At 40.5% G+C, this 17,943-nt stretch overlaps 1 protein-coding gene across 1 annotated transcript in view; it reads right to left on the reverse strand.

The window, feature by feature from the left end:
• Positions 1-17,943, reverse strand: part of CEP290 (centrosomal protein 290) — a 71,888-nt gene that overhangs the window by 29,140 nt on the left and 24,805 nt on the right. The window contains exons 20-34 of the mRNA XM_056846521.1: positions 16,567-16,709; positions 13,898-14,062; positions 13,273-13,422; positions 12,003-12,118; positions 10,668-10,770; positions 8,410-8,640; positions 7,129-7,302; positions 6,117-6,228; positions 4,605-4,810; positions 3,303-3,454; positions 1,857-1,968; positions 1,296-1,751; positions 618-782; positions 302-409; positions 69-203 (exon numbers count right to left, since the gene is read on the reverse strand). Of these exons, the coding sequence (XP_056702499.1) occupies positions 69-203; positions 302-409; positions 618-782; positions 1,296-1,751; positions 1,857-1,968; positions 3,303-3,454; positions 4,605-4,810; positions 6,117-6,228; positions 7,129-7,302; positions 8,410-8,640; positions 10,668-10,770; positions 12,003-12,118; positions 13,273-13,422; positions 13,898-14,062; positions 16,567-16,709 (2,528 nt within the window). The remainder of the gene's footprint in view (positions 1-68; positions 204-301; positions 410-617; positions 783-1,295; positions 1,752-1,856; positions 1,969-3,302; positions 3,455-4,604; positions 4,811-6,116; positions 6,229-7,128; positions 7,303-8,409; positions 8,641-10,667; positions 10,771-12,002; positions 12,119-13,272; positions 13,423-13,897; positions 14,063-16,566; positions 16,710-17,943) is intronic.

Consider the following 17,943-nt stretch of genomic DNA (forward strand, 5'->3'; position numbering starts at 1 on the left):
GACCTGGAGAGTGGTAACTTTTGAATTAAACTATTCCATAAATCACTGAAAGCATACAATCCCATTACCTCTTCTAAAGATTTGCAGGTTGCTTGCATTTCCAGGATCGTTCTAACATGCTCTCTAATTTTTCTTAGAGCTTGGTCAAGCTGATGCGGAAGTGGCAAGTCAGGATCCGGAACTGATCCCATAGCTTCATCAAACTGCAGAAGAAACAGAGTGAGAGAAATCTAGCTGTCTTTCTCATCGATAGCAATAAGTACAAATCTAAATCCAATTCAAATAAAACCAGCATAGGTACCTTTTGAGCAGTACTTAAGATATCATTTTGCCGCCGGTCATGTATATCTAGCTGCCGTTCCAATTCCACTTCTCTTTGATCCCAAGCCATCTGGCGTTCTTCATGAAACTGTAAGATTTTTTGGATGTATTAAATAAGGATTTTGCATTAAATAACCTGACAGTAACACAAACAGAATACATTTTAAAGCTTATATTCACCAAAAATTCATATTTGGGTTATGTTTCTGATAATTTTAAAATAAAATAACTGCAAGTATAACTAACCAATTTAGATAATTCAATGCAACAGGGCAACACCATATACTTTTCTGTACCTTGCTTTGTTGTACAGTTTCTTCTTCCAGGTTGTTGATTGTGCGTTCATATTCAGAAATCACATTGTTCAAATATTTGTTCTCTTCCTTTTGCCTGGCTAATTCACGGTTCAGTCTGAGCTCCTGAAGACGAAGCTCTTCAATTCTCATATGCCACTCAATTACCTGATAACACACAATAACAGGTACAATCCTGACAACAATAATTTAAAGACCAAGCTGAACTGAGTCCAGTTGAGTATATGAGTGCCAAACTGTTGCAGCAAAAAAGTGCTAATGCACTTCAGGGATTAACTGGCTCACTGTTTTAATCCAAGCTTTGGTTGGTCACAGCCTACTGATCTGATACAGTAAAAAAGGAGCAGACAAATATTCAGAGTGGAAGATTAAGTAAGGCTGAGACAGAGTAAAGCAAAACGGAGGTACTAAGACCTGTGAGGTCATAGCTTGTTTTACAATTCCTGAAAATAACAATCAGGGAAGTAAAACTGCAGTGTCTCGTGCAACATCACTCAACATGGAAAATGACAAAAGAGGCTCACAGCTTCTTAGGCCTCTGCCTCCTGGATCATTCATGGCATTTAAAAAGCTTGCCCATTCTGAGAGATGGATCATGGAGAACTGCATATAAAACAATGCCGAAATTTGTATTTTAAGTTAAACTGTTATCTCTCAAACCTTTTGTGCGCCTCTAGTATCTTTTAATGTGGCTATCAGTTCTTCTAAGCCTTTTAATTTCATCTCCAACTCCAGGGCTTTGTTGTCTGAATTCCGGCGCTCTTGCTCAGCGTGCCGAATGTCATCCATCATTTTAAGTTTGTCATTCTGAAGCTGGATCATAGTTTTGGAGAACTTCTCCTGCTGAGCCAAAGGCAAAGCACCACTAAACTGCCTCCGCAGAGACTGGACAGTCTGCCGTAAATGTTTGGCTCTGTTTCTCCCTTCTAGCCGTGCATAATACAATGCTTGTTCCTTGTCATCCAATTTCTGCTCTAGGCGTAGATTAGCAATCTCCATCTTCTGAAGCTTTGTTGTTGTGGCTTCTAACTTGGCCACGGCTGTAGCCTCGCTAATCTGAAGGGCTACAATATGCTGATGTAGTTTTGCGATAAGTGCTTTTTCATCTGATTGTGCCTATATGCCAAATAAAATAAGAACACATGAAATGTTTATTCAAAGCACATATATATATATTTGGTTACTGCAGTTTATGGCTATATTTAGCAGTAATATCCATACCTGGTAGTCCAAAATTTGCATTCTAAGGGATTTCACTTCTTTCTCTCTGGATTGCTGGCGATTCTCTAAAGCATCCACTTGCATCTTGGCAATGTCAGAAAGTTCTCGTAACCTGATAAGACGTATCAGATATTTCATATTCTGAAAAAAGGCACTGAATTCGTTGTAATGTTGGCATAGTGACATATTCTTTAGGGCATAGCTCAAATAACCTCCTAATATAAATACTATAATCACTTTCTCTAAAACAAGGGGGAAAAGGAAAGAAAAAATTGACAATACTGTAAGTATCGTCAAAAGTAAACTGCTTCACCTCATTAAAGAACAATGTGCTGTCAAGTCGCAACCGACTCATGGTGACCCCCATCCACGGCGCATTCCAGCAGAGGTGGTTGTTGCCACTGCCTTCCTCTGTGTAGCAACCCCAGTCTCCCGTCTACGTGCTAACCGTGGCTGACCTTGCTTACGATGAGATCAGGCTAAGCTACTAAATCTGAATTTCAACTATTTTTATTTATTTATTCATTCGATTTATAACTTACCCTCCCTGGCCAAAGCCCGGCTCAGAGCGAGTAGCAACATTAAAATCAACATGATCACAAATATCTAAAAAAATTAACACTATACTAATCTCAGTATTCTATTAGCATACTCTAAAACACCTGATGGCACTAAATCTAGTACTTGCTGTGAATGCAATCAACAGCCAAGCCCCCTCAAGCTTATAATAAACAAATATAAATGCAGGGGGGGGGAGAGAGAGAGAGACAGGGAGGCCAACATTGATAGACATCCTCAGCTGCCCTCAATTGTAGGCCTGGTGGAATAACTCTGTTTTGCAGGCCCTGCATAGCTCTTTCAGATCCCACAGGGCCCTGATGTTAGTGGGAAGAGCATTCCACCAGACCGGAGCCAGGGCTGAAAACCGCCTCTCCTGGTACACCCACCTGACAACTCTACGTTCAATGGATTCCAACCCGTCGGTGGTCCCTGGCCCTAGGAGTGTGCAGCTGTCCTTAAAAAGAACCAGGGCTGAAAAAGGAGCCAGGCATTAAAAGGAACTAGCTTTAAAGGTGAAAATATTGCTGATGTTGCTTCCATACAAGGGGCAGGGGTTACAACCAGATTTTTATGTTAGCCAGCATGCCCCTTCCCACACAGAACAGCAGCTGGAATAACCTTTAGGACTTAGAGCATGAGTCCAGTAGCACTTTAAAGACTAACATTTCTGGCAGGGTATGAGTTTTTGTGAGTCGCAACTCACTTCTTCAGATACAAGTGCAATAATATGCAGAGATACTCCGGTCTAAGCCCATTGACAAAGTGAGCATGACTCACAAAAGCTCATACCCTGCCAGAAATTTGTTAGACTTTAAGGTGCTACTAGACTCGTGCTCTTTTCTACTGCTACAGACACAGTTATGCATTGTGATCTTTAGGACTTACTTTGAGACCTTGATCTTGAGCTCTGTTTCACTCTTCTCCAGCTCCATAATTCGACATCTGTCTGCCTCGCTTACTGCTTGACTCACACTGGTTGATAGTTCGTCTCGTAAGGACTGTTCCACCTTCTGGGCTTCGAGGTTGATCTTTGTAAGCTGAGACACAAGGTAAATTCAGTTAAGACACTTGGGAATGACACATGATATTCAGCTAACACAAAAAACAAATATCTTAGTATTCCTCCCTGTATGCTTTGGCGGCAAAGAAAATAAGGTCCAATATGGTTGCTAAGGGAGCTCATCCTTCGAGTTGATTTTAATGGTTGCTAGGTCTCATTGGCCAATTGAGACAGTGCCGCAACTTTTAGTTATTATTGCTCTGTATGCATCAATTTAGCATAGTTTTATTATGTATACTTATTATCAATTTAATTCACAATGGGTAGCCGTGTTAGTCTGTCTGCAGTAGTAGAAAAGGGCAAGAGTCCAGTAGCACCTTAAAGACTAACAAAAATATTTTCTGGTAGGGTATGAGCTTTCGTAAGCCACAGCTCACTTCTTCTATTATCAATTTGGCATTTTTAACCTAGTATTTTCCTTTTATTATGTATTTATGGTATTGTTGACATGCTTGTAATGGCCTAATGTTATATGCAAATAAAATTATACAAATATCTTAGTATTCAAGTTGCTAACTGGCAGCATCAGGTGTTCATGGTACTGGACAGGAGGAGGAGGGCACTTGGGGCTATGACACAGTGTGGTTTACCCCTGCAATGCTGCCCTTCTGTCTGCTGCTCAGCTCATTAGAGGAAAAACCATTCCAATTGCACTAGCATACAACACAGGGCAGTCTCTCTAAACTGCTTGTCAATAATATCTTTTGCACCCAGAAAGAGATATGAGTGTAAATCCACAGAGTGCAGCAGATTTGAAGGGTGCATGTACGTAAGAAATCGTTGCATTTCCGTTTAAAATGCAGGCAAGTGAGCGCTTGTTCTGCTTGTATGCTAAAGCAAAACATGCAATTTAACTCACACACATCTATCATATCCAACATACTGTGCATGTAAGTCTGATGTCAATAAGTTTAATAAAAACAGACCCTAATTTTATATTTTAAGGCTGTAAATAGTCATCATTAGGATGAACAAATCATCACAAATTAGTGAACAATCTTCAGAGTGCTTCATCAGGCTGTATGTTCAGTACAAAAATGAAATCCAAAGTAATTAAGGGGAATCAACATCCTCATTTGTATTCTTATCTGGCAGGGAAACCATGTAATGGAAGCTCAGTGGCCAACCTCAGCAAATTTTGTCTCAAGTTCGAAGTTGCGTTCTTCTACTTGTTTTAATGTGCTCCGTAACTGTTCATACATTCGCTGAGCATGGGCAGCCCTCTGCCTCTCGTTCAGTTCTTTCATTTCCAGCATAGTGATTTTCTTAGAAATAGAAACAATCTCACTGTTGGTTACAGCTTTTGTAGCTTTGTCTGCAGGGCCGTCTCCCCCTAAAGTTAAAAATTACATGATACACTACTTTAATCTCTTTGTATGAGAATTAAAATAAATGTAGCAGAATAAAGGCCAAATTTGTACACAGTTTTAAGTGTCTTCTTTTGCCACTGAATGAAGAAGGAACTTAATTTTAAACTGCCCTCACCCCCATCCAAATGCCATAAAAAAAAATCAAGTGCAGTCTAATCACTGCTGCTAATTCAAGTAGAACCATGGCGGGTCCAGTTGTTACCACCAAAGAAGTCCCCAGTTCCATCACAGCTCTTGCCCAACGCTTGCAAAAAGAAGACAGGAAATCTCATCAATGAATGCAGTAGAACCTAATCCAGTGCAGTGATTCTTCTTGTAGGGAAGAGATCTTAATTACAAAGTGTATATGGATGATGATTACAGAGGTCTTTCAAGATATGATATTGATAGAAGAAAAAGAGCACAAGAACATAAGAAAGGCCCTGCTGGATCAGACCAAGGCCCATCAAGTCCAGCAGTCTGTTCACACAGTGGCCAACCAGGTCCTTTTTTGAAAAATTCAGCCAAGTGTGCAGATTTCACCTTAAGGATCTTATCAAACCTCTAACCCACTTTGTCCTGCTGCTATTTGAAAGCCCAAAGTCTGAACATTTTTAAGAAAACACCACAAGAACCAAGCCTAGCATGCAGTCTCCAAGGCATGCACGTTTTGTGGAGAATGAGGTCAGTTTGCTCCCTCTTTTTCTTCAGAGTGTCAGGAGCAGTTTAGAAGACCCCTACCGTCTTCCCCAATGAACGTTTGGTGTGCTGAATGGAAGGAAGTCTATCATTTAGACTCTTAGACATAGAGGTAAAACTCAGAACCATGCCAGTGCACAACAGAACTGTTTTGTTGGCACTATACTGATTATTCATGGAAAGAGATTTCTGCAGCATCGCCCTATCCAAGCCAGCAGTGACTGCTTGACTAGGATGGTGGGTTCAAGGCTATGCAGAAGTCTTGACTGCCAGGACGGCCGAAGAAAAGACGCAGCAAATGCAGTCAAGTACGAACAGCTCCTAAAAATACTTCAGCATGAAACACCAGTGTGGCTCTTCAGTTATAAGAAGTCTTATATAAAACAAACAGTAAAATTACAGTGTCATCTCTCCCTGTAATAATCCTACCCAACTTTTGTTAACTTTAAAGAAGTAAAAGAAAAAAAGAATGCAACTTTCATGTTTAAAAAGATATTCAGTTCCAGTTTCTAAGATCGTTAGGTTAGTAGAGACACTAAAATTGCATTGTTCTTATTACCATAAAATAACCATAATGCACAATGTACTTGCCCAGTTTCATAGTTTGATCCCAAGCCTGTTCAACTGTGTGCAGTTTCTCTTTTGTGATTTCCAGTTCTTTGTTTAAAGACTCTATCTGTTCTTTTAGCGACACATTCTCATGCTACGTGATAAAATGCGCAAATACGTTATAAGACTTATTTAAACATGACACTGAAGATATAGCTTCACATGAACAGTGATAAACCATCCTCCGGTATCCAGTGGGACATTGTAGTTAGGCTGTGTCTGACTTGGCAGACTCAGGTTCTAATTCCCCGCCTGTCATGAAGCTCATGGGTTGATCTTGGGCCACTGTGTTCTCTTGGCCTGACTTAAACCACAGGATAGTTGCGTGATACAGTGGGTTGAAAGAGAAGAACCAGGTATGCCACCCTCAGCTCCTTGGAGGAAGGATTCAAATGTACAGAGCAGTATAGTAGCTCAGATCAATACACCTTTGGTTTAAATCTTATGTGTCATTCACTAGATGGTATTAGGTATTAGCCCCCTTCCCACTTGCAACAGGTACATAATGATAGTGACGTGTGTGTGTGCGTAAAGTGCCTTCAAGTCGAAGCTGACTTATGGCAACCCCTTTTGGGGGGTTTTCATGGCAAGAGACTAACAGAGGTGGTTTGCCAGTGCCTTCCTCTGCACAGCAACCCTGGTAATCCTTTGTGGTCTCCCATTCAAATACTAACCAGGGCTGACCCTGCTTAGCTTCTGAGTTCTGACGAGATCAGGCTAGCCTGGGCCATCCAGGTCAGGGCGATAGTGACCTTACAGGGATGTAAATAAAGATAATGTATTAGAAACCTTGTTCCAGGTTGTAAAAAACCATATAAATGCTAAGTAGCAAACGTATTTGTCTTTGGACTGAGGAATGCCATAAGGATCAGTTAATACCACTGTTCTAAAGCAATCAATGAATCTTATTTCAAAACTTAAGATTATCAGGGAGCAGAAAGTGAATGTAGGGGTTGCCACCCCGGAATAACACCAAGAATACAAGTAAAATTACCTCCAGGTGATCCATATTAGTTGTTCTTTGAACAAGCAAGTTGTCTTTCTGTAGCATATCCCTGTATTTAGCAGTTAATTCATTATATTGTTTATTAGCCATTTCTAGATCTTTCAGAGGTATGCTGTTATCCAACGCTTTGTGCAATGCTGCTATTTTGAAGGTTGCCATTTCCTAGAAAAAAGGATGATTACTTATGTGTTCAATACCAAATCTATGTCCAAACTATGATAATGTTAAGAGGGAACATTTACTTGGAAAACTGAAATTAAGCTACGCTATGTGGATAAATATGTTATACCCTGCAAATCACATTTTTGGGATTTCCCCAAAAACTATTTGTAAGGGTTATGTGTTAACACTGATATCAAAGACCAGCCTGGCTCTTAGGTAGAAACACTAGTTCATATCTTCCCTTTTTTAATAGTCCTCAAAGTTCCAAAAAGCTTGATCAACAAGAGAACAAGGAACTTTGATGGGTCAGCCTAGTTCAACCACCTCCCCAGAAAGGCACTTAATATCTAAAGCATCCACAGCAGACAGATTCAACAAAATACTGAACATACATTGATAAAAAACTAGGAACTGAGCCATACAAATCGTATATCTAATAGCCAAGCATTGCCCCTTTTGCAATTCAACAAATCTGTAAGGGGAAGCCATGCAAGGCCAAGGCATACGCTTCTGCAAATCAGGAAGAAACTCCAGGTGTCTAGAAGAGTATGGAAGCTTTTAAAATCTTTTAAGAAACTGGGCTTACAACCCCCCCCCACACACACACACACAAAATGTGTGATGTCTGCGCACACTGTAGCAACCCAAAAATGTTGCCCAACAATTAAAGGAGCTGGATAGAGAACAGAAGCAGGAGTGGAGAGAGGCAGTGGAAAAAAATGAAGTAGGAGCACCACAGGAGGAAACAGAAGGAACTGAGGAAAGGGTGGGGGAAATAAGGAGTTTTAAAAACAACAACTTACAAAAAGTTTTCCTAGCACTCTGACATAGAATCAGAGTTGGAAGGGATCATCAGGATCATCTAGTCCAACCCCCTGCACAATGCAGGAAATTCACAACGACCTCCCCACCACAAACCCCAGTGACCCTTACTCCATGCCCCAAAGATGGCCAAGTTGTATTTAGGCTACATCTGAGATCTTCATAGTACCAAACAGTATATTTTAACATTTTAAACAGAAAATTTACACGTCTGCAAAATTACAAACTGCTAGAGAAAGCAAGCTGGATATATTTTTCAAATGAAAAAAATTGCATTAACAATACCTTGAATCTTTGCAAGTGCCCAATCTTTTCTCCAACTGTAGTCTCCATTGACGTCAACTCGGTCTTCATTTTCTCATTCTGTTTCCGAAGATGCTTCTCCATTTCTAGTAAGGTTGTATACTGCCTTGTCATTGATCTTTCATTTACTCGAAGAACAGTCATTTTTCTACTATATTCTGCAAGTAGTTGTTTAGAGTCATCACCTTCTTTTTGAAGTGCATCCAGTAAGTTCTGTGGGAGGTTCACCAATGTTACTGACACTGTAGCAAAAGTATCATATATTTTATTCTGATTTGGAGAGCTGTAAATGGGGTTCTGCTTGCAAAATGTGGTTTTCTTACCTTATCATACCCATTACAACCCAAAGAATTAGGAAACCTTGTAGATTAGCATGGAATGATTGCAGTGGCATGCAGCTGGAAGGGCATGGGAGAAATCAGCAAAACCAGCATCCATGAGCAAAAATTCTGCTTCTGCACAGGCTGACTCTCAGTCTCCATAGAGAACCAGTGTGGTGCAGCGGTTAAGAGCAGAGGACTCTAATCTGGAGAACCGGGTTTCATCTCATGCCGTTCCAAGTGTCACCAGATCCTGGAGGGGCAGTGGATGCTACAAAGAATTGTGAACAGGAAAAACAAGGCAGGAAAGCTCCACTGAAGAAGCAAAACTACTCAGGGTTTGCTGCATCCAAGTTTTGCTATTTTTACAGTCTTACACTGATACTGAGACACAGAAAAACATGCCACTTCTCAAACTAAAAAGTCATAAGACTTAAGAAAATGCCACTAAGGTAGTAGACAAAAGTTCCTTCAACACATCCTCTCATGAAATTAAGAAGAAAACATATTTATCTTTGTTTCTTTCAGCGAATACTTTCTTCTTCACTGTGCACAGATCTTCTAGGTATAAATGTCATAATGGTATTCATTCTTAGCAGACAAAGCATATCGAAAATAATTCATTGATGGCAACAAGTTCCAATAGTATTAAAAGCTTCAAAGGCACTTTGAAAAAGTTTAGACAGATTTATTTATACCAACACACTATCATCTAAGTAAGTCAATGGTTCATTTTCTTTTCAAAAATGCACAGGTTTGGATTCATTTATCTTTAAAATACATTCAACTTGGAAGGAAGTTATCAATCTAACTCTATGTTCAAAAAAGTGTCAGAACATAGCAGAGCATGGTTACACAGCCTGGATAACCCACAAGAACCAATAGCAGAGCCTGTTCTCAAATGTCACACTGGCTCCAGTCTTTCTGAATTCTATGTTATTTGTGTTTATTTCCAGAAACACAGAAGTATTACGTAAGCAGGTGTATTTAACTATAAATAGCGAGAAGCAGTGAGTTGAAACGGATGCATTGGTGGGGGTTACATACTAGAAGCACAAACTTTTGAGGGTACTTTGAAAACCAGACACACCTCTGATCACTGTTCTCTTCTGCCTCTTCAAGGAAGCCATTACAGGATTATGTGATTTAACAGTGATGAAAATCCACACATTTTGAGCTGGACTTTCTTCTCTCTCTCTTTCTTGAGAAGCCTTGAACTACATAAGAGGAATGTCTCTTCTAGGCAGAAGAAGATTTCCTTCAGTGCTTTCCACAATGCACCTCAAGATACGCTCTTCACAAGTTACTCTTAATGTTTTATTCCATATAGGTTCTACTCAGTTTCAAATTTCCCTGCTTGTCCTGTCCAGTGATGGGACCTGCCCCAGACTTGCAGGCACAACTCAGCTCAGCAAAATCAAGGCACATGAGGCTGGCAGCCACTTCAGCCTGGCCAAAACATGCCCAAAACAGGCAAGTGGAGTTGCAGTCTCTGGGTTAAGCAATTGAGTCTGCCAGCCAGGTGGAACCCATCACATCAACAACCCTACTAGGAAAGGGAGCAACCCAGGAGGTCGCTGCAGCTGAGACAGGGCTCCAAAACCCTTTCTGTTTGGGTGAAAGGGAGGAAGCAGTACTAGGAGGGGATTGGAAGGATGATTTATTTGAGGAAGATCTGTAGCCCGTCAGGGAGATTGAAGTATCCCTGCTCATGCTGCAGGTGAGAGCAGAGGGTTCTGAAGGGAGGAGGAATCAGGTGGTACAACCCCTTGCCCTCTTCAATCTGCCTTGCAAGTGCTCTGCTTCAGGGAAGGTCATAGCAGGACAAAGGCAACAATAACCTTGACTGTGGGGTGTCACATGTGACATATGCTAAATATACCATACCTTTGGCTGAAAACAGAAAAAAAAACCACTTACAAAATATTCCTTTATTTTTATATCATCTTGCTCTTTTTGATATTCCAGCTTCTTCTTTTCTTCTTCTAATTTTTCTCCAGTTGTTTGCCAGTGTTCTCTTTCACTAAGCAAGAAACAGCAATTTCATTAAAAACAGATATTTATGGGAATATTCTTTTGAACTCTTTTTTGGGGGGGGGTTGACAGCATGGCATCAGGCCCTCAAACTTCAAGTAAGCCCACGCCCTTAGGCAAAGAAAAGCAACAGGCAGAAGCAGATTCTGCAGTGAGGAACTTGCACCTTCCTTAAGACAATGGTTGAGTGTAGACATTATATAGGAAGGTTTAAGTAGTACTAGAATAAAACCAACTGAATTATGCTCTGTGGGGGTAATTGTGGTTCCATGCCACGCTTCCTCTTAAATACTTATATTAAAAATGTAGTCGTATGAAAGTGGTTTTCAAGGCAAGAGACCAGCAGAGGTGGTTTGCCATTGCCTTCCTCTGCATAGCAACCCCAGTCTTCCTTTGTGGTCTTCCATTTAAGTACTAACCATGATCTACCCTGCATAGCGTCCCCCCTCAGACAAACTTGGGCTGAGCTGGGCTATTCAGGCTGCTATAAGCAGACTATATCACACAGTTAATCCTTTTCTCCAAGTTCTTAAAAACTTACCACATCATAAACTGCATAAATGTCTAACAAAGGAAAAACATGGAACACATTTTATAACTCTAAGGAGGACTGCATGACCACACTTGACAACCATTAAATATCTTAAAATAATGTTGTGGTATTTAAGCTTAAGGCTGGGATTTGGAAAAAGGGACACATACATAAAGTAGAGAAACTACAAAACAGTTGGAAACTATCTTCTTTCAACTACCAGAAGAACCAAGTGGCATCTCCGAATTCAAAGCAATATATCTCTTCTATAACCCAAAGGCTTTTCCACCTTCTCATTTTCCTCACTTGTGTGCTCCTGTTGCTTGGGGGGGAGGGTTCTGTTCTCCGTGCATGTTGCTCCCTTTAGTGGTCAAGTAGATATTACATCGCTTTTTGTCCTGCAGAAAAACCTGTAGTTGAAATCTGCAGGTAGATATGCCAGACATAATGGAATGTAATATTGAATTGACCACTAGAGGGAGCAAAACATGTGCAAAAAAGACACCCCATCCCTGAAGCAAGGAAAATGAGAATGTGGAAAAGCCCCAAATGATTGCTATGAAGGGGAAAAACCCCAAGCCCAGTTTCAGCTTTGTATGGTTCTGCCCTGCATGTCCTTTCTTTAGATACTTAGCCTAAGCAGTTATCATCTTAATAAAGCAAAATCTCTTCAAAAGCAATAAATATACCTTTGATATTCTTTATATAGCAAACCTTGCTGGTGGCGGATAACTGCAAATTTTCGTTTATTTTCTTCTACGGCTTCTTCAAATTTCTTGAGTAGCTGTTCTTTTTTCTCTAGCTCCTAATGATAAACTTCAGATTAGATTTATGAAATAGCTAAACATTACATTTTATTGTTATGGCCATTGGCCAGAACAAAACAACAAAGCAGTGCAAGAAATAGCTAAACTTCAAGTCCAATTTTAACATTAAAAAACCTTGTGAGCCTTCCAAATGTTATGGCCTTTCTCAAATATAAATGATGGTAATAGATCTCATAGGAGCCCCATGGCGCAGAGCAGTAAGCTGCAGTACTGCTGTCCAAGCTCTGCTCACGACCTGAGTTCGATCCCAAAGGAAGTTTGTTTCAGGTAGCCGGCTCAAGGTTGACTCAGCCTTCCATCCTTCCGAGGTCGGTAAAATGAGTACCCAGTTTTCTGGGGGTAAAGGGAAGATGACTGGGGAAGGCACTGGCAAACCACCCCATAAACAAAGTCTGCCTAGTAAACGTTGGGATGTGACGTCACCCCATGGGTCAGGAATGACCCGGTGCTTGCACGGGGGACCTTTACCTTTAATAGATCTCATTGTACAAACACATCTAGGGAAAAGGCATTCTTTCCTCATAGTTATATATGCATACCCAGGGGCTATAATCAAGGTGAAAAAAATGATATTTGAGTGATATCTGAGTATGCAACAATCCATGGACTCTGAATAGTGGTCTTCCCTCTTTCTCCCTCCTGACGCAGACTGTGTGTCCTGAAATCCTCACTGTCTACTGCAAGAAACACTGGAAGGGGCAGATTGAGGGGATACAGTGGGAAGGAGGACATCAGCAGAAATCACTGCCACCTGCTCCAACAGTTCCAATGTCACTATGTCTTCAGAACTGTGTGGTAGGATAAATGCCAATGTGCTTTAACTAACTTCTAAATTATGCATAAAGTTCATCAGATTTTTTGCACCTTTAGCTATCTGTTGTTTCTTTACATTTCATTTCCCCTTAAATTTCTTGCATGATGCTACTCCTTATACCATAGCTTGTTTATGATGATTAAATAATGTTTCAAAAATTAATTACTGACCTGTTAGACATCAAATGCTAATAACTGAGTATTGAACTGTCATGGATAAGAAACTATGCATACAGAAATTTTCTCTCATTTAACCAATATGTTCACAGAGCTGAGCACGTGTTCCTATACATTGACTGTTCAGTTTAAAATAATTTACCTGCAACAGGTGTATTAAATACTCATTCTGTGAATTAACTATGTTTGCACTAGAAGGACTAATCCCTTCCGGAAGATCTACTGCTTTGAATACTATCCTGGTCCCTTCTGTCTGCTGTAGCAATTGAATGTCCTTTTCTAGACTGGCAATCTGGAAAATAAAGAGAAAAGAATCAATACAGGGAAAGAATCATACTGCTGAAAATGATGTATATGGCAAATCACCATCACGACAATCCAACAAGTCACTTCAGACAATTTACTGTGCCAAATCACAAAGTTTCTTTAGAAGCGTCACAAATATTTAGAAGTAGTGTGTGAACCAGTGCACAGGAGCAGCTTCAGAGGCAGTGGGAGACAGAAACAACCTGCGAATGCTTGGATCTTGCCACTTCATTATCCAGGTCTCACCATGCAGCCATAATCCTGCCATGTAATCGTTATGCATCAGCAAGATTTACCCAACTGAAGAGAAAGGCATCCCCCTGTGGAGATGGAGCTTTAAACTATTGTTTGCAACAAACTGTGATTCACGTACTAAAGCTTTGGATAGCAGCCCTTATGTTCTTGCTTTCACATTACTACCAGGGCAACGTTTGAAGCTTAGATCAAGTTGCCCTACTGACCTTTGCATTTGCTTTGGCTAGTTGGTTTGAAAAGTCGACTGCCTCTTTTCGAGATTCCCTCAGCTCCTTCCGTAGTTCTTCATTGCGTCCTGTAAGTTGATCAACTTGGGCCTTCAAATGCAAGCTGGCATCAAAGACTCCTTCTGTATTCTTTAATTCAATTGCCTGTTGATAATTCATTCACAAGAAAATAAATGCTTTCCGTAAACCTGTATTTTCGCAGGCTGACAACATAGTTTCTTATAAGTTGTCAAAGATGTTGTGCCGTTGATCTGATTTTTTTTAACTGGCATTTTCAAGCACAGAATATACAATTTGCAAGATTAATAGAACTGGTATAGCACAGAATATCACAGAAGAAGGGTTTAAATGACAAATATAGACTAAAAATGCAAATAATCATAATATTGCTTAGCATTTTATATAGTACTTTTGCATGTTCTGACCCCTTCCCAAACATCTGGTTGTAACACTTACAGAGAAGCTGACTTAATTTCCTATGCCCTCAGCTAAAAGTTCATGAGGCAGCTTACCTCATTTTAAACAAAAAGCAGTGATAAACAGGAAACCAGTGAAATAAAACAAACAGTGAAAAGTAGTCCTCCATTTCAGTAGTCCCTGAAGGCAGGCAGAGAGAACCTCTGAAGGAGATTTTAACTGACAGACAGGTTCACATGTGAGCAAACAATCCTTCAGATACTCAATCCATCGGTTATTTAATGTTTTAAAGGAAAGAATCAGCCCTTTGTTTGGAATTGAATAGGCGGCCAGTGTGGTTTTGGGGAGATGTGTTCCTTGTAAATACCTGGGTTGTAGACCAAGCAACATTTCTGAAATCTTCAAAGACAGCCCCAGGTTTAGCATATTGTAATAATCCAACCTGAATGTGATTAGAGCAAGGGTGGGGAATGTCAGGCTCGGGGGCCGTTTAAGGCCCTTGAAGTCATTTGGTCTGGCCCTTCGTGGGTCCTGGCAGATCTCTAGCTCAGAAGGATCTAAGACTGGTGATCGCCCCCTCCCACAAACAGGAATAGCCTCTATTCAAGTGAGTTTGTTTTGCTAAGAAAAGGAATCCCCCCCCCTTGCAGAAGAGTCATTAGCTATGGAGCTGCTAGGACCGCCCAAGAGACTGTGTTAACCTTTTCCCACCCGGGCCGTGGAGAAACGTATTCCCTCTGTACTACAAGAGGGCTGGGGGCGGAAGTGGCAACAATGGAGGGGTTAAAAAGGGCAGGGTCAAAATGCACGGGGGTGGGGCAAGTTCTTAGCCAGTGTGTCCTCATTTCATCCCTGCAGGCAGAGTTAGCAGGAGCCAGCTGTAGAATCCGGCCCCGACCATGAGGAGCAGGAGCAACTCCGTTGTGTGGCTGTGTGCCTGCTTGGGGCTTGGTCGGCTAATTTTTAACTTGATAATTTTGTATGGACCGCGAATGATGTTATAAATATCCAATTGGCCCTTGGTGGAAAAACGTTTCCCCACCCCTGGATTAGAGTATAGGTAACTGTGGCAAGGTCTCACTGTCCAAGGAAGAACCTCCGCTGAATTGTCAGCTGTAGTTCGCTAAAGTTGCTGCATGCTATAGATGACACCTGAGGACCTATCTGCAGATTAGGATCTAAGAGCACCCACAAGTTATGACCCTGCTTCTTTAAGGGGAATGCAGAGCCAATGTAGCGCAGTGAACAAAGTGTTGGACTAACATCTAGAATCAAATCTGGGCCAGTAACTCTCTCCAGGTAGCCATGGATTGTAGTGAAGATAAAACAGAGGAAGGGAGAACAACATATGCCACCCTGTCCCCCTAAAAAAAAAAAAAAAAAAAAAAAGGCAGGATAAGAGCCTACAGGACAGACAGATTCCAAACAGCTATTTAGCAGTTTTAATGACTGGATTGATTTGGAGTGGAGTGGTATGTAGGGAGGATCTCCTCCCCTGCGTGCCACTGAGTGGAGAAGAGAAGGCTGCATCATTACCAGTAGGCAATGGGAGGCAGTGATGAGCCTGTTGTGGCCACAGCTGCTGTCCCATGTAGGCACACAGCTTCTCAGAACTAGTGGAAACTTGTGAGAGGTTGCTGAGGAAACTTGCCAGCCCCCATTTCCACTAGCCACTAACAAGCTGTGTACCTGCATGGTGGTGCAGCCATGGCCAATTAACACTTCCCATAGCGTTTCTTATGGGATAAGCTCAGCACGAGTTGTCTAATGCCTCCCCATGAAACAAGATGCAAAACAAGAACTTCCTGATTCATAGCCCAGTCTCCTAGTCAATGCACTATATCAATTTGCTATTGTTAGCTCCAAATGTTTCTGTTAAAGTAACCACAATGGTTCTAGAAATAAATACAGTTTACAAGCTGTCTTGCAGGTTCCAAGTCTGCTTGGGACATCATCCAATTACAGTCTGAAGTTTGCAACAACAAAGGCAAGAGTGTCAATATAACTCCTGAAAACTGCCTGCAGGCACCCTTTAACTATTCTGATGTCCTCCTCAGGACTGTATGTTGCTCCCCTCAATTTAAACCATTATTCTCCAATAAATATTAGTATATAACTCCCCCAACAAGCCCATCTTCATTTGTATTTTCACACTTCATGTATCATATTTTGTACAGAAGAGAACAAACATGAAATCCCTTTAACAATCAAATAAGTGAAATAAAACTTACATTTACTAATCGCTCCAGACTAGGGATTATTAGAGCAGTTTCTCCATCTTTCACGCTTGACTCTTTCTGCATGTCTTTTATGGCTTGTAGTATTTCTTTCATGCCTTGCTCGAGTTGCTTGTTTTCGTCTACTAGTTCTTTTACTGTAATTCAATGGCTGATATTTTATAATTTCAAATGTATTTGGAGAAGATAAACACAAATTCACATGATTTTCTTACACCATATTCAAATGTCTATGTTCACTCTGTCATGACTACAGCCAGAAATATAGGGGAACAGTAGCTAGGCCTGACCACCCCCCCCCCCCAGAAAAAATCATAGGCGATGTCTCCATGCACCAAAACAAAGCTAGCCTGGCCTCCCCGCTAGAGTATGCCAAAAAGGGACTTTAGAGACCCAGAACGGAATAGCCTGGGAGAGGAGCAAGAAAACAAAGTAGCAACATAATGATGTGGACTTGTATATCTAACAAGTATTAATAGATACTGTTTGTTAAGGCTTAGGTACAGAGATCATCTGATAATGTCTAGCTTAGCAGAATTAAAGATAGGATTAAAAGATGGGTGTGTTGGTTGAGGGCAAAAAATATTCATATGTATGAGAAACTGATAATTATTGCTTTTTGTATAGACTTTGTTAAGATAAAAAGTCGCAAGGATGAACAGCTTTTATATAATATTTTAACAAGACATTTCAAGTATAGATAGCCTTGTATGATGTTTGAAGGTATAAGAGAATGCCAAGAATGTGTGCCCTTAACAGGTGATACAGTTATTTTTAGGAGAGGATGTTAAAACCCTGTAAACAGGAGAAGTTGAATTGATCAAGAGCTTTATTTTGGGGATAAGAAAATTTGATGGACTTTTATAATTGCTCTTCTTCAAGTAACTGTGTAACAATGGATAGTATAATGTTTTGTTGATTTAGTCAATGTTAAGGTTGAAGTACTCATGCTTTAATAAATAGAAGCAGAGATTCTCTAATAGCATTTACTTGTGCACTATACCCACAATGAACCTGAAATGTTACTGAGGTGTACCTCTGGCTATCTTTATGAAAGTTAAGTAGATGCTTAGTGCTTCTTAAGTGCAAGCCTGTATCAGAATCAGGCCTGACCTGTGCATTCAAAACAATTCTTACAGAAGGAATTTTAAAAGTTAAGGAATTCTAGCTAAAATGGAAACATAAATGCAAAACTGGAACTCAGTCAATTAAAATCAAATACTGACAATTAAAATTCACTGCTTATTATTTGCCCATGAACAATTACTGTTACTTAGCTTTTTTTTTTTTTTTTTTTAACTGAAACTATATGCTTACTATTGTCGAAGGCTTTCATGGTCAGAGTTCATTGGTTCTTGTAGGTTATCCGGG

This window comes from Euleptes europaea, chromosome 3 (assembly GCF_029931775.1).
Source record: "Euleptes europaea isolate rEulEur1 chromosome 3, rEulEur1.hap1, whole genome shotgun sequence".
Lineage (NCBI taxonomy): Eukaryota > Metazoa > Chordata > Lepidosauria > Squamata > Sphaerodactylidae > Euleptes > Euleptes europaea.